This window comes from Haliotis rufescens, unplaced genomic scaffold (genome assembly GCF_023055435.1).
Source record: "Haliotis rufescens isolate VD_foot unplaced genomic scaffold, xgHalRufe1.0.p SCAF_123, whole genome shotgun sequence".
NCBI classification, from domain to species: domain Eukaryota; kingdom Metazoa; phylum Mollusca; class Gastropoda; order Lepetellida; family Haliotidae; genus Haliotis; species Haliotis rufescens.
In genome coordinates, this window is record NW_025963806.1 from 206,104 (window position 1) to 222,197 (window position 16,094).

The following is a 16,094-nucleotide window of genomic DNA, read 5'->3' on the forward strand; positions in this document are numbered from 1 at the left end:
TTAGAACTACGACTGTCTAGGTCCAGTGTGGTAGTAGAGGTAATCGTAAGCTACGATCACCTTGACAGAGTTATTCCATGAACCGATCTTAGAACTACGACTGTCTAGGTCCAGTGTGGTAGTAGAGGTAATCGTAAGCTACGATCACCTTGACAGAGTTATTCCATGAACCGATCTTAGAACTACGACTGTCTAGGTCCAGTGTGGTAGTAGAGGTAATCGTAAGCTACGATCACCCTGACAGAGTTATTCCATGAACCGATCTTAGAACTACGCCTGTCTAGGTCCAGTGTGGTAGTAGAGGTAATCGTAAGCTACGATCACCTTGACAGAGTTATTCCATGAACCGATCTTACAAACTACGACTGTCTAGGTCCAGTGTGGTAGTAGAGGTAATCGTAAGCTACGATCACCTTGACAGAGCACTGGGCTATTCCATGAAGTAATCAGAGCACGGTCTTGGAGTAGAGGTAATCGTAAGCTACGATCACCCTGACAGAGCACTGGGCTATTCCATGAATTAATCAGAGCACGGTCTTGGAGTAGAGGTAATCGTAAGCTACGATCACCTTGACAGAGTTATTCCATGAACCGATCTTAGAACTACGACTGTCTAGGTCCAGTGTGGTAGTAGAGGTAATTGTAAGCTACGATCACCTTGACAGAGTTATTCCATGAACCGATCTTAGAACTACGACTGTCTAGGTCCAGTGTGGTAGTAGAGGTAATCGTAAGCTACGATCACCCTGACAGAGTTATTCCATGAACCGATCTTAGAACTACGACTGTCTAGGTCCAGTGTGGTAGAAGAGGTAATCGTAAGCTACGATCACCTTGACAGAGCACTGGGCTATTCCATGAAGTAATCAGGCACGGTCTTGGAGTAGAGGTAATCGTAAGCTACGATCACCCTGACAGAGCACTGGGCTATTCCATGAATTAATCAGAGCACGGTCTTGGAGTAGAGGTAATCGTAAGCTACGATCACCTTGACAGAGCACTGGGCTATTCCATGAACCGATCTTAGAACTATGACTGTCAAGGTCACGGTCTGGGAGTAGAGGTAATCGTAAGCTACGATTAACGTGACAGAGCACTGGGCTTTTCCATGAAGTAATCGTAGCACTTGGATGATTGTACTCAAACATGTACACAGACCTACGACAATCTTAGCGCTAAGATCATGGACCCTGGTCTTGTGTCTTTGATGGAAGCAGGATGTGCTCCACACAGCATTCCATTACTGTGGGTCTCGATATGTCTCATCACTGCAACGTTTACGTTGTATTTCTGTTAAATGGCAACTCAAGTATTGTATGTTCTTATGTGGGTCGATATGTATACCCTTGACAGGGTACATTTTGTATGAATTCCAATACCATTTTAACCTCTTTTTTTGCTGTGTGATTTCAAGAAAGTTTGTAACTTCAGGTTCGTAGTCCATTGTTTCTGATTTCTTCAGAAATATGAATTAAGTAATATCCTTCCCAAGTAAGAGGTGTGACCTAGTTAGTGTTTGTACAAATGAATATAGTGCTGTGCCCTCTCCTTTGTCATAATCCCTGTTTGCTTACACGAGAATCCTTCATTTTGATATGTTTATAAGTGTCAGTGTTGTTTTAGAAATATTTTTTAGGTCTTCAGCAACCCATGCTTGCTGTAAAAGGCGACTATGCTTGTTGAGGAGACGGGTGGTCAGGCTCGCTGACTTGGTTGATACATGTCGTTTCCCAATTGCGTGGATCAATGCTCATGATGTCAATCACTGGATTGTCTGGCCCAGACTCAAATATTTACAGACCGCTGTCATATAGGTGGCATTTGGGTAGCTTAGTGGTTGAAGCGTTAGCCAGCACGCTTTAGTCCTGGGTTTGATTCCGACATGGGTAAAATTTATGTAGTTCCAATTTTGGCGCTCTCTCTGTGATATGGCAGCAATTTTGGTAAAAGCGGTGATAGACCCTACTCTCATTTCCAAATGGAAGATTGTGGTGGCACCAGCTGATTGTAATTGAAGGTATGAGATCACACTATGAATGTACCTGCACATATACCTATTACCAATACCGTAATCAGTGTAAATAGCTGCACAGAGGAATGGTTGGCATCAAAACTAAAACTTACCAAACAGTCCCTTCATACTAATCAGTTATTCTTAAAGAAGGTTTTATGTCAATGATATGTGTGACATCTCTGATGTACCACGCTTTCCTACATGGGAAATAATTACAAAAATATCTGATAATAACCATGGATTGAAGTCCAGTTGCAATATGTATCACATATGTTACTGACAATATTGATGTTGGCACCTGTCCTGGGAACTCGTATCTACCTTGTATTTAATATGCCAGATGTATTATTAGCTGTGATTATATGGTTAACATAATGCTTCAATAGATGCAGCTCCTGGTACCTGCAATATGCCAGGATCTATTTAAGGTGATATGTATAGTACACTGTGAACTGCCTGTGCACATGTCGTATTCAGAGCCCTCAGTGTGGGCGTGTTGCTCTACCTGTTCGGTCAGTGTTTAGCCCCCAAACAATAAAATGAAAGAAGTACACTATTTGTTTGTTTTTTGTGCATCCTTTTATGTTGTTTGTTTCCACTCTGATCTTGTGTGGAGGTTTTGACTCTAACGTCCGAGGGTTCAAAGCCCGCTTCAGCATGACTATGATTTGGTTGGTTGGTTTTTTTTTTTTTTAAATGCGCACTCAGCAATATTCCACCTACATGACCGCGACCTGTACATAATCAAGCCTCGACCAGACATCCTGTGGGTGATGTTATGACCAATGATCCATGCCGTCGGGGTACTTCACATGCCATCTACCGAGTCACCGAGCCTGACCACCTGATCCCTGATCGCCTCGTACAACCAGCATCCGTTGATGGGGACCGATGGACAGCGGCTGACCAATCAAACGGGTGCATTGTGTATCACGCTGCCTTTCAAAGCACTCTCGTTCTGGTCACATCACAGCAAGTGATGCAAGTCTACAACTGTGGTGTGACCGCAAGCACCGATACGGGCTGATGGAACCAGTATGGGACTTAAACCAACATTACTCACATCCTGGCTTGGCTAAGGGATGCAACTCTGCAGAGCATGTAGCCATGGACACAAAAGCAGCGTAAACAAAGATTCCTCAAGTCATACACAGAATCGTCTCCTCGCTCATAACTGTTTGGCGAGCTACCGTCAGCTTTTGATTGCTTGCCATCTGTACAACTCCAAATCAATAGAATAGACTTTTTTATTCATTTAATTTTACAAAAGTGTGTGAAAACATAATTCTGTGCTTATCAAAGTGGACAGACATCATTGCATCAAGTCGACAAACACAATGAAACAACTCCTGTAGTAAAGTACTTCAACCACTGGTCTGTAAACACCCAGTGTAAACACACCATCAGTTTTCCATTTTCAAGGCCATAATGCATTCATTCTCACTTTTCAACCCCACCTACTCTCACAACTTAACATCATTCTAGTATCGTTTTAAGCTTTTAGCAATATTCCAGCAATATCATGGCAGGGGACACCAGAAATGGGCTTCACACATTGTACCCATGTGGAAAATCGAACCAGGTCTTCAGCGTTACAAGCGAACGCTTTACCCACTTGGCTTTAGTGGTGGGACGATGCATCGCGATTTTTTTACTTCTCGATACAAGCATCGATTAGATTCACACTCAGTAAAAAATATCGAGTTTGACCGTAAATGTTTGCTTTAATAACTGTTCCACTAAACACTAATCAGTAGTGCAAGTTAATACTGAAAACAAATATTTTCATTTGTTGTGCCATACTTGACACTGCCAACTGTAAATCGTCAGTGTGCAAGGTATTTGGCCATCCTGTCTATGAAAAGATGGCTTACGCGCCACAGATAAGAGCACATGCAAGTATCGTGATACATATCGGATTGTGAGTAAGGTATCATGATACGTATCGTGACACAGTTGGTGTATCGTCCCAGCCCTACTAGGCTACCCCACAAGTTGCTACAGACGTAGAATATTACTTCATGTGTTCCCTTGCTTCTCTACTGATGACACATACTACTCAAAAGAAGTTAAAGAACACCCAATTCTGTCATGTTACTATAGTTAATCTGTCATGCCATGACTGATTAAGACATGAAAGATTAACCATAGTAACATGAATAATCAGGTGTGCTTTAGTTTCTTCATTGTTGTACACACCGCATAAATAATCACACAGGTAACGTACACACTGCATAAATAATCATACCAGTTGACAGGTAACGTACACACATGCCTTGAACAGTTTGTTTAAAAAAATAAAAAAATATATTACCTCTTGTCTCGCATTTAAAAAACAAATTGATAAAAATCTAACAAAGAATTTATAGCTGATTCATGACTCGGAGATGATCCTTGTTGTCTTAATCAACATAAGATGATCTATGATCAACAAATATTCAAGCCAATTCAAGTGAGCTACAGTGCGTCTAATACTAATGCAAAAATACCAATTAAAAAGAAACAGGCATGCAAATTTATGGATATAAATATTAGAAAAATAAATATCGATGGACAAAGACTAAATGAAGTAATATTATGTCTAAACTAAAATATTATGGCAACATGTTAATTGAAACATCTAAACTATATCATGTATATATCTTTCCTTGACAGCAAGTCATTTATTATTACCAAAATAATAAAATGACATCACAATGTTAAATTTTCCTCATTTGTTTAATTTTTTTAGATGACATATTGACATCTCATATTCATATAGACAATGACTACAAAAAACAATTAAAAAGTACTTAGTTGAGCTTTCAGAAAACATGCACATGTGGTTTTGACTAGTTCTTGTAAAACGCTCTTTCAAAGTGTGATAAACGTCAAATGACGTCACACATGTGAAATGAAAGTATTTTTATTCAAGAACTATTTCTGGAATATTCACCTTGCAGGAATGTCACACAAACCCATAACATTATCAACAATATAACCATCTCTGTGTTAACAAAATATAAAAGTATTAACTTCACTTAAAACAGTAAATGCCATAACAAAAGAAGTTCATTTGATTTATGTTTGTTTTGTTTGTTGTTAAACGCCGCATTCAGCAATGAGCATCGATCCACGCAATTGGGATACGATGACATGTATCAACCAAGTCAGCGAGCCTGACAACATGCTCCTGTTAGTCGCCTCTTACGGCAACCATGGGTTGGTGAAGACTTATTCTATCTTCATGGGTCAAATCCAGCATTCACTGTCAAAACGGTCATTTCACTGGCAGCTCACTCGATGCATATCAAGACATGAGGAGTTTGAGTGACAACATCACGCCCCTTTTCATTCTCCGACATCATAACCACACCACAGAAACACCTGTTGTTACAGACAACATATACTCTTGCAGTAAAATAAAGGAACAGTTTCCTGCAACAATCAAATAATGTTGTCCAATCAGAATGTTGGACGTGATACAGAATCTGCCATCTTGTTTCAAACTTCGACCGTTTCCGATCTTTAAGAAAGGTCAACTCGGGTCACATTACAAGACAATGTTTCAGGATTTCGGGGAAAAATAATTTGTGCAAGAAAATGTTGGACAAAGAGAAAGTTCGGCAATGGTCTATGAAATATTTTATTACACAAATTATTTCTCTCTAACTTCTTGAGTCGGCAAGACTTTCTTTTTCACAATCTAGATTTGTCATGGTACAGACACTCACAGAAAGTATGTGTCTTACTCTGTCCCTGAAACCCCCTTTCAAATTTTAATATGACCGATCCCATATGGTTGATTACTCAAGTAGTAAAGGGGTACCCGGTAGGATGTAAATTCTGTATGTGATTTGTCATCTGTAAGACAAGTGAAAACTCTACAGAACTCCCACAATTTACAATCAGCAGTAAATGGGTACCCGGTAGGAAAACAAGGCATTGGTGAATGCGAGTGTGAGCAACTGTTCAGAATATTGGTTCACAAACATGTCCCGCACGTATGTGGAAGGCACTTTTGGTACAGGCACAAAGGCACAACAAGTATAGACTCACTCACTCACTCACTCACTCACTCACCCACTCACCCACTCACTCACTCACTCACTCACTCACTCACTCACACACACACACACCAGGTCAGGTTCACTGACTTTTGCAAAGTTTAAATATTGCTTTCATAATGTACAAATCAAGTTAAAACATAGAACATAATGCCTCTATAATTAGGATGAACGTGGTTCACGAGGGTTTACCAAGCATACTACTCAACAATAGTTAGGGTTCATCAATCACATTCAACCAACATTTAGACAACCTTGAAATGTTTAAATACTCTACACATAAGTCATGGTGACGAGTGGTCTTGGATTGTGGAGCATCTGAGTTTGTTGCGATGATACGTGTGAACAGTTTACCAGCGATGCAGGTCCTAGATATATACCACTTCCGTGAAACCCATGAGCACATGTATGGTTCTGACAAACTCAAGATCAGCAGCACATCCTGGTACAGGTAAGGCATGTAACTCTGCACAGACAGTTGCAGTAAGTGAGTTGCGATGATACGTGTGAACAGTTTACCAGCGATGCAGGTCCTAGATATATACCACTTCCGTGAAACCCATGAGCACATGTATGGTTCTGACAAACTCAAGATCAGCAGCACATCCTGGCACAGGTAAGGCATGTAACTCTGCACAGACAGTTGCAGTGAGTGAGTGAGTTTGGTTCAGCACTGCTTTTAACAGTATTCCAGTTATATCCCGGCGTGTCAGCTTGATGTGGGAGGAAAGGAGGAAAGTGTTGCAGGTCTAAGACGTTTACTACTTTGGCGAATCCCACGAACACAGGAATCGTGCTAACAAGGGATGCAACTCTGCACAGCGAATTGCGGCGCCTTATACGACTGGGCCACCAGTGCCTCCTAGAGCTGTAGCTACTTGACCGTACCAGAACCCATGTATACTACTCAAAATATGTTAAGGAACACCTGCAGTTGGAAGGCTGCGTGTTGCCATGCCCACCAACCAATTACCCATAGTAACCTGCAAACATTGGGTGTTTTTTTAACGTCTCATGTGTAGCATATATTATCAACTAAAGAATACATTGCAGACTCCTAAGATATTCCTAAATACGTTTGAACAACATATGATTGTGTAATATCCCAATTAGTGTGAACACCCCTGCTGACAAGACCATTTTATTCTAGATTCCTCAATATGCTACTCTCCACACGACTGCTAGATCCCCGAATATGCTACTCTCCACACGACCGCTAGATCCCCGAATATGCTACTCTCCACACAACTGCTAGATCCCCGAATATGCTACTCTCCACACGACTGCTAGATCCCCGAATATGCTACTCCCCACACGACCGCTAGATCCCCGAATATGCTACTCCCCACACGACCGCTAGATCCCCGAATATGCTACTCTCCACACGACCGCTAGATCCCCGAATATGCTACTCTCCACACGACCACTAGATCCCCGAATATGCTACTCTCCACACGACCGCTAGATCCCCGAATATGCTACTCTCCACACGACCGCTAGATCCCCGAATATGCTACTCTCCACACGACCGCTAGATCCCCGAATATGCTACTCTCCACACGACCGCTAGATCCCGGAATATGCTACTCTCAACACGACCGCTAGATCCCCGAATATGCTACTCTCCACACGACCGCTAGATCCCCGAATATGCTACTCTCCACACGACCACTAGATCCCCGAATATGCTACTCTCCACACGACTGCTAGATCCCCGAATATGCTACTCTCCACACGACTGCTAATATCAAACTGCCTAATATACCAAAGATGATCATGGTTGATAAAATACCAGATTGCTGACTGTTATATAATGCTGAGGATTCTGTTAGTGGTCGCCATGGTTCCTGGCGATGCAGTTTCTGTCAGCTATCCGGTTCCCGGTACCACTGCAGCGATCTTGTCACAGCTCGCTCCCACTGTCGATAAATGTCCTTGTATTGAGGCCAGACTGACTGGGGCTCGAACACTCGGTCAGACTTCCGGATATGGCGCAACTGGTCCTTGCTTTCCCACACACCTATATTAATAATAATAATAATAATAATAATAATAAAAATAATAATAATAATAATAATATGCCAAATCCGCACCCAAAAGCGCGCTCAAAATACAACATTATTACGCCGGTCAATGGATCAGTGTGCAGTCAATTTCATTCTCAGCCCACGAGGCACTATACTAGAAGATTAACACTTACATTACCATCTCATCCTACTGGGTACCCATTCACTGCTGGGTGAACAGAGGCAAATTTTGAACTAAGTCGCGTGCCTAGGAGACACCACATGTGCTTCAGTGTGGGGCAGGCCGAAGCCCTAGACATTCTCCGGAGTCCAACCACCGAACACAGTCACCCATCCAACTACACTCCATGACTAACGGTGTCCAACCACCGAATACAGTCACCCATCCAACTACACTCCATGACTCACGGTGTCCAACCACCGAACACAGTCACCCATCCAACTACACTCCATGACTAACGGAGTCCAACCACCGAACACAGTCACCCATCCAACTACACTCCATGACTAACGGCGTCCAACCACCGAACACAGTCACCCATCCATCTACACTCCATGACTAACAGAGTCCAACCACGGAACACAGTCACCCATCCAACGACACTCCATGACTCACGGAGTCCAACCACCGAACACAGTCACCCATCAAGCTACACTCCATGACTAACGGAGTCCAACCACCGAACACAGTCACCCATCCAACTACACTCCATGACTAACGGTGTCCAACCACCGAACACAGTCACCCATCCATCTACACTCCATGACTCAAGGAGTCCAACCACCGAACACAGTCACCCATCCAACTACACTCCATGACTAACGGTGTCCAACCACCGAACACAGTCACCCATCCAACTACACTCCATGACTAACGGAGTCCAACCACGGAACACAGTCACCCATCCAACGACACTCCATCACTCACGGAGTCCAACCACCGAACACAGTCACCCATCCAACTACACTCTATGACTAACGGAGTCCAACCACGGAACACAGTCACCCATCCAACGACACTCCATCACTCACGGAGTCCAACCACCGAACACAGTCACCCATCCAACTACACTCTATGACTAACGGAGTCCAACCACCGAACACAGTCACCCATCCAACTACACTCCATGACTAACGGAGTCCAACCACCGAACACAGTCACCCATCCAACTACACTCCATGACTAACGGCGTCCAACCACCGAACACAGTCACCCATCCAACTACACTCCATGACTAACGGTGTCCAACCACCGAACACAGTCACCCATCCATCTACGCTCCATGACTCAAGGAGTCCAACCACCGAACACAGTCACCCATCCAACTACACTCCATGACTAACGGTGTCCAACCACCGAACACAGTCACCCATCCAACTACACTCCATGACTAACGGAGTCCAACCACCAAACACAGTCATCCATCCAACTACACTCCATGACTAACGGAGTCCAACCTAAGAACACAGTCATCCATCCAACTACACTCCATGACTCACGGAGTCCAACCACGGAACACAGTCACCCATCCAACTACACTCCATGACTAACGGAGTCCAACCACCAAACACAGTCACCCATCCAACTACACTCCGTGACTAACAGAGTCCAACCACCGAACACAGTCACCCATCCAACTACACTCCATGACTAACGGAGTCACAACCTCCGAACACAGTCACCCATCCAACTACACTCCATGACTAACGGAGTCCAACCACCGAACACAGTCACCCATCCAAATACACTCCATGACTAACGGAATCCAACCACCGAACACAGTCACTTATCCAATACACTCCGTGACTAACGGAGTCCAGCCACCGAACACAGTCACCCATCCAACTACATTCCGTGACTATCGGAGTCTAGCCACCGAACACAGGCACCCATCCAACTACACTCCATGACTCACGGAATCCAACCAACGAACACAGTCACCCATCCAACTGCACTCCATGACTCATGGAGTCTCAGCAGCTATCCAGCGTATTACATCTGAAATCTATAATGATAAACACCTGGCACCCATATGCTTCCATAGCTTTGTATTCACCCGATTTGAAAAGACAATGCTAAAAACAATCTTCTACCAAAGAGTGATAAAAATTCTCTGTAAAGTTCCAGAGAAGAGAACTAGGGATGTAACGCCACTTCCTGGACAAAGCTGTGGTGACTGGGGTTGGGGCAAATGGTGAGGTGAAATGGGTGGGTGCATGTCTGTTTCTACAAGTCTGGCCTAATGCCGGTTTAAAAACACTTGCCCGGAGATACAATGCCGCAGTTTAACATGAATACCAAACTCAGACACATTATACTGAATCTGAACCGACCAGTCCGTGTTTTAGCCCCTTAATGCAGAGTGCCAGGCAGGGTAACAACAAGTACCGTCTTTCAACATCTCTTGGTATGAAATGTCCGGGGTTTGAACCACTGACCTCCAGGCAGATGCTCTATCAGCTCCACCACCGAGGTGTGTCTGGGGTTTGAACCACTGACCTCCAGGCAGATGCTCTATCAGCTCGACCACCGAAGTGGCTGCAGTTATGTCCAAAGTATCAACCTAATAGCATGGTCTTTAGACATACAACACACTGGACTAACGAGGATGGTCATGTTGAATTATGTTTTATAATGACAGAGCTGGTAATTCAATGGGTTGGCATTTTTCTCGAAAATGTTTGCAATAATTATTTAATAAAACTGCACTCAACATTTGAACATTTTGAAAGAGGGGAGAGATTACTCAGCAATATTCACCCTATAAGTTGGCGGCCTTTAAAAAATCGAATCTAGACCAGACAAACCAGTGGTTGATAATGTGAGCAATGTCCACTAAGATGTCTCTTATGACAAGCAGCTGTCTAAACAAGCAAGTTGGTGAGTGAGTAAGGGAAGCGAATGAGAGAGAGAGAGAGCGAGTGAGAGTGAGTGAGTGAGTGAGTGAGTGAGTGAGTGAGTGAGTGAGTGAGTGAGTGAGTGAGATAGAGCGAGTGAGAGAGAGCGGGTGAGTGAGGGCGAGTGAGTGAGTGAGAGAGCGAGTGAGAGAGAGCGGGTGAGAGAGAGTGAGTGAGTGAGTGAGAGTGAGTGAGTGAGAGCGAGTGAGAAAGAGCGAGTGAGTGAGTGAGTGAGTGAGTGAGAGTGAGTGAGTGAGAGTGAGAGAGAGTGAGAGAGAGCGAGTGAGGGAGGTTCAAGGTCACCTGCAGCAAGTCCTGCCAGGAACGCGGCCCCGAGACTCGTCATGTCCGGCTGCGTGGAGCGGTCGATGCTGGTGTTGATGAGACTGGACATCAGCTGCATGATGAAGTCGTTGTTGCACACGCCGCCGTCCGCTCTGTACAAGGTCAAAAGTTCACCTGTCATATATTGTTGGACAAAAGTAAAGGGTAAAAACTGACTCTGAGGTCTTGCAAGTCTGGGGAAGAGTGAAATCAGAGTAGGCCGACTCATAAATTTACACCAAGGTTATAAACCGAAAAAGAAAACTTTCATCAACAATGTTGTTTCGAACATACTTTCCAGGAACCTTAAGAAATGGACGCAAAATATCTCTTGCTGACATAACATACAGGGCAGTGATCACCACATCGTATACATACTTAGGGCAATGAGCATCACACTGCATACATATTCACACCGTACACACATTCAGGGCCCCGAACTACATACTGACCTGACGTACGACAGGGGGATCTTGGTCTCTATCAACATCGTCTCGTACAGGACCTTGAACCTGAATGCTAGGGACTCCAGTATGGCTCGGACGATGTGGGCCTTGGTTGTGTTGGGCATCAGTCCGATAAGCGAGGTAGTGGCACGGTCATCATTAATGGGTGCCTGTCATGTTCAAGAGCAATTCTGTAGACTTTAGGGAGGTGCCATTTGCCAAAATTGAGTGAGTGAGTGAGTTGGGTTTAACGCCGCTTTTAACAGTATTCCAGTTATATCACAGCAAGTCAGCTCAATGTGGGAGGAAAGCCTGAAGTGATGCAGGTCTCAGACGTTTACCACTTCGGTGAAACCCACGAGCATGGGTATGGTGCTGACAAACCTAGAAACATAATCGGGGCAAACCGGGATTCGAACCCACAATCATAGGTTTCTGGCGTGCCCAAGGGACGCAACTCTGCACAGCGAATCGCGGCGCCTTAGACGACTGGGCCACCCGTGCCCCCTGCCAACATTGAGAATACACAACGTCAGCTTCCATGCAGGTTCGAAGGTTGACAGTGCCCCCGTGGTCTACACCCCGTGAAATCTCCTTCATATACTACTCAAAAGAAGTTGAAGAACTTCCGATTATCTAATAATACTATAGTTAATATGTCATGCCAGGTTCTTATGAGTACCGGTAGTATATACTGAGGCAATTTAAGAGTTTGTAATTCGAAGTATTCCAAGAAATATTGTCTGTGTGTTAGAACATGCACTGGTACATTGTGAGGTAAGTGATAACGAATGGGACATCAGTACCTGCAGCCCACTGAACGCAGGGACGAAGCACACACCTGCAGAGTCTGAAAAACAAAATGTGAATGTTCTCTTAAGGTAAATAGTATGTTTATACCGACTCCAAAATCCAAATTCCCTAAATTAACATACATATTTGTCTTTTTAAAATTTAGAATTAACTTTGGCAGTGATTTAAGCCAAAAACGTGTGCAAGAGTAGACTGAAAAATTTCGGTCTTGTAACTTGTAGCACAGGAAAGAAGTGACGAATCCCACCCTGTTCAGAGGCTTTTTCACAAGGTACAGTTTACCAAACAACTGGTTGGGACAGCTGACAGTGAAGTGGATTTTTTAAAGTGTGATGGCTATAATTTAATAGGGGTAGTATTCTTAGAATTATACACAATCATAACTATTATTTGATATTTCACAGTACTCATTGAACGTGGGAAAAATCAAAGTTGTTCTGATAAACATTGATTCAACTTAATTTTTAATAAACATGGTAAAGACTTTGCTAAGCCAAATGGCACATTTATTTCAAATTTTGTATTGGGAAAAAAAGATACTTTCATATATAGAAAAGTCATAGTGAAAAAACGTGTTACAATGCCACCGAAAAATGTTTTGCAAATACTCAGACTTCAGCTCATTTTCTCATTCATCTTAAAATCCTTCGTAAGTAACGACACCCCCTACACGGCCACCCCAGAAGAATGAGGACACACGGAGAACATACCTTCCACAGTGTTGGCAATGTTGGCCGTCTCTGTTACGTCTTCAAAGAAACCTTAAAACAACAACAGTGTGTGAGTGAGGAGGTTTTACTCCACTTTTAGCAATGTGTAAGCCATATCATGGCGGGGGACACCACAAGTTGTCTTCTCTCGTTTTACCCAAGTGCGGAAGAAAACACTGCTTAGTCTTCAGCGTGATTAGCCAAAGCTTTAAACCAACAGGCAGGTAGAGTCTCCAGGACCGGAGTGAGTGAGTGAGTGAGTGAGTGAGTGAGTGAGTGAGTGAGTGCGTGATCGAGTGAGTGAGTGAGTGAGTGAGTGATCGAGTGAGTGAGTGAGTGATCGAGTGAGTGATCGAGTGAGTGAGTGAGTGATCGAGTGAGTGAGTGAGTGAGAGTGAGTGAGTGAGTGAGTGAGTGAGAGTGATCGAGTGAGTGAGTGAGTGAGTGAGTGAGTGAGTGAGTGAGTGAGTGAGAGTGATCGAGTGAGTGAGTGAGTGATCGAGTGAGTGATCGAGTGATCGAGTGAGTGAGTGAGTGAGTGAGTGAGTGAGTGAGTGAGTGATCGAGTGATCGAGTGAGTGAGTGAGTGAGTGAGTGAGTGAGTGAGTGAGTGAGTGAGTGAGTGATATGTACAGGGTCCAGAGTGGCCCAGTCATCTAAGGCACTGCAAACTGCTGTGAAGAGTTGCATCACTTGCACACCAGAAACCTATGATTGTGGGTTTGAAATCTGGTTCAACATGTTTATGTTTCTAGGTTTGTCAGCACCATACCCGTTCTTAGTGGTAAACGTCTAAGACCTGCATCACTTCAGGCTTTCCTCACACATCTAGCTTACATGCCGTGATATAACGGGAATACTGTTAAAAGTGGTGTCAAACCCAACTTACTCACTCACTCACTCACTGCAACTCTCTGTGCAGAGTTACATGCCTTACCTGTGCTAGGATGTGCTGCAGGATTCAATATTTTGTATCTAGTATATCCCCAGTGAGCACACATATTTGCATCTGCAGTGGACGGTTGAGCATGTTATTTCATGAGTGAGTGAGTGAGTGAGTGAGTTTTTATGCTGCTTTTAACAATATTCCAGCCATATCACAGCTGGAAACACCAGAAATGGGCCTCACACATTGTACCTGAAATTAAACCCAGGCCTTCCTCGTGATGAGCAAACACTTTAACCGCTAGGCCACCACACCCCACCCCACCCCATTACAGTGCAACGCCATTCCAAGCGTCATCAATCAGATTAACCAATTCCCTGATTACACAGTAAGATTTATGTGAAAAGAGTGAACAAAATGGCAAGAATACTAAACATTATGTCAATATCTTCAGTAGCAGAGTGTTATACTAAACACTCTCATGTGACATAAACACTTCATGTATATGAACCAGCATGGTTCATGCTTGTTGAGGCGTTTGTCTTCCTGACTCCACTGTGCTAGTTCAGACAGAGTGCCTATGTAACCATATTTCATTGTACTTCACCTTTGACAAAGGCACACATCAACCAACAAACCGAGTCTGACCACCAATCTATGATGTCACCTCTAGCGGCCAGCATAGGTCGTCATGAAGCAACTCTAACACTGTACCTAGAGTCTTGCCCCCCCCCCAGCACAGGTCGTCATGAAGCAACTCTAACACTGTACCTAGAGTCTTGCCCCCCCCCCCCCCCCCCGGGCACAGGTCGTCATGAAGCAACTCTAACACTGTACCTAGAGTCTTGGCCCCCCCCAGCACAGGTCGTCATGAAGCAACTCTAAGACTGTACCTAGAGTCTTGGCCCCCCCCCCCCCCCCCCCCCCCCCCAGCACAGGTCGTCATGAAGCAACTCTAACACTGTACCTAGAGTCTTGGCCCCCCCAGGACAGGTCGTCATGCAGCAACTCTAAGACTGTACCTAGAGACTTGGCCCCCCCAGCACAGGTCGTCATGAAGCAACTCTAAGACTGTACCTAGAGACTTGGCCCCCCCAGCACAGGTCGTCATGAAGCAACTCTAAGACTGTACCTAGAGTCTTGGCCCACTCCAGCGTGATCCCCGTGTCGGCCGCCAGACCCTCGGCCAGGTACGTGATCTCGTCCTTGATCTTCCACCCGATGATTGGGTACAGGCCTGAAGGATACAGCAAGAGATTATATTTCTACAACTTTCGTAACACCAAAATAGAAGGACAATATTAATAACGCTTTGCTTCTAAATCTCCAGCAGCCTCTTGTTCATCTGTTGTATCGTGTCTCAGTTCCGTGTCTGTTCATTAATTATGCTCCTGCTATTACCAGTGTATTTTCGTATTGTATATTTGAGTCTACCGTATATTTTAGAAAAGTAAAAAAAAAGGCTGAAAACATAACAAAATCTGTATTTAATAGAAAATTGAATTTATTTACCATCATTTGTGACTTAAAAATAATAATACAATCAACCCAAACAAAGGAGTGGAGTGGAGTGGAGTGGAGTGGAGTGGAGCTGTGTGAGTTGAGTGGTGAGTGAGTGAGTTAATGCTTTATGTCACATCGGCAATATTTCAGCCATATCGTGACAAGTGGAGTTGAGTGGAGCAGAGTAGAGTCGAGCGGAGCTGTGTGAAGTGGAGTGGAGTGGAGTGGAGTGGAGTGGAGTGGAGTGGAGCGGAGTGGAGTGGAGTGGAGTGAGTGGAGCAGAGTAGAGTGGAGCAGAGTGAGAGTGAGGTCAACAAGTTGTGTCATAAGTGAAAATGTCAACGAGTCCACATCAAAAATGAGCTGATAGCGTCAAGTTATCAAGAAAAATATCTTATTACTACAGAAACATACAGTGATGAAGCTT

General features: G+C 44.1%; 2 protein-coding genes and 1 long non-coding RNA gene across 4 annotated transcripts in view; 1 reads left to right on the forward strand and 2 right to left on the reverse strand.

Annotated features, from left to right (window-relative positions):
* Positions 1-2,565, forward strand: part of LOC124117427 (GTPase-activating protein skywalker-like) — a 63,109-nt gene extending 60,544 nt beyond the window's left edge. Inside the window, exons 12-13 of one of the 2 annotated variants that reach the window (XR_007220253.1) lie at positions 549-724; positions 890-2,565. The gene's annotated coding sequence lies outside the window, so the exon portion shown is untranslated. The remainder of the gene's footprint in view (positions 1-548; positions 725-889) is intronic. The other variant, XR_007220254.1, reaches the window with a different exon arrangement.
* On the reverse strand, positions 191-928 carry LOC125378528. The gene is made up of 3 exons (XR_007220255.1): positions 834-928; positions 492-569; positions 191-324 (listed from the first exon to the last, which is right to left on the reverse strand). It is a non-coding gene; the product is annotated as an uncharacterized LOC125378528 (long non-coding RNA).
* Positions 2,566-3,243: 678 nt separating the features above from the next.
* Positions 3,244-16,094, reverse strand: part of LOC124117429 (putative glycerol kinase 5) — a 41,909-nt gene continuing 29,058 nt past the window's right edge. Inside the window, exons 12-17 of the mRNA XM_048393952.1 lie at positions 15,297-15,401; positions 13,279-13,329; positions 12,562-12,605; positions 11,762-11,925; positions 11,289-11,422; positions 3,244-8,080 (exon numbers count right to left, since the gene is read on the reverse strand). Of these exons, the coding sequence (XP_048249909.1) occupies positions 7,926-8,080; positions 11,289-11,422; positions 11,762-11,925; positions 12,562-12,605; positions 13,279-13,329; positions 15,297-15,401 (653 nt within the window). The 3' untranslated portion in view covers positions 3,244-7,925. The remainder of the gene's footprint in view (positions 8,081-11,288; positions 11,423-11,761; positions 11,926-12,561; positions 12,606-13,278; positions 13,330-15,296; positions 15,402-16,094) is intronic.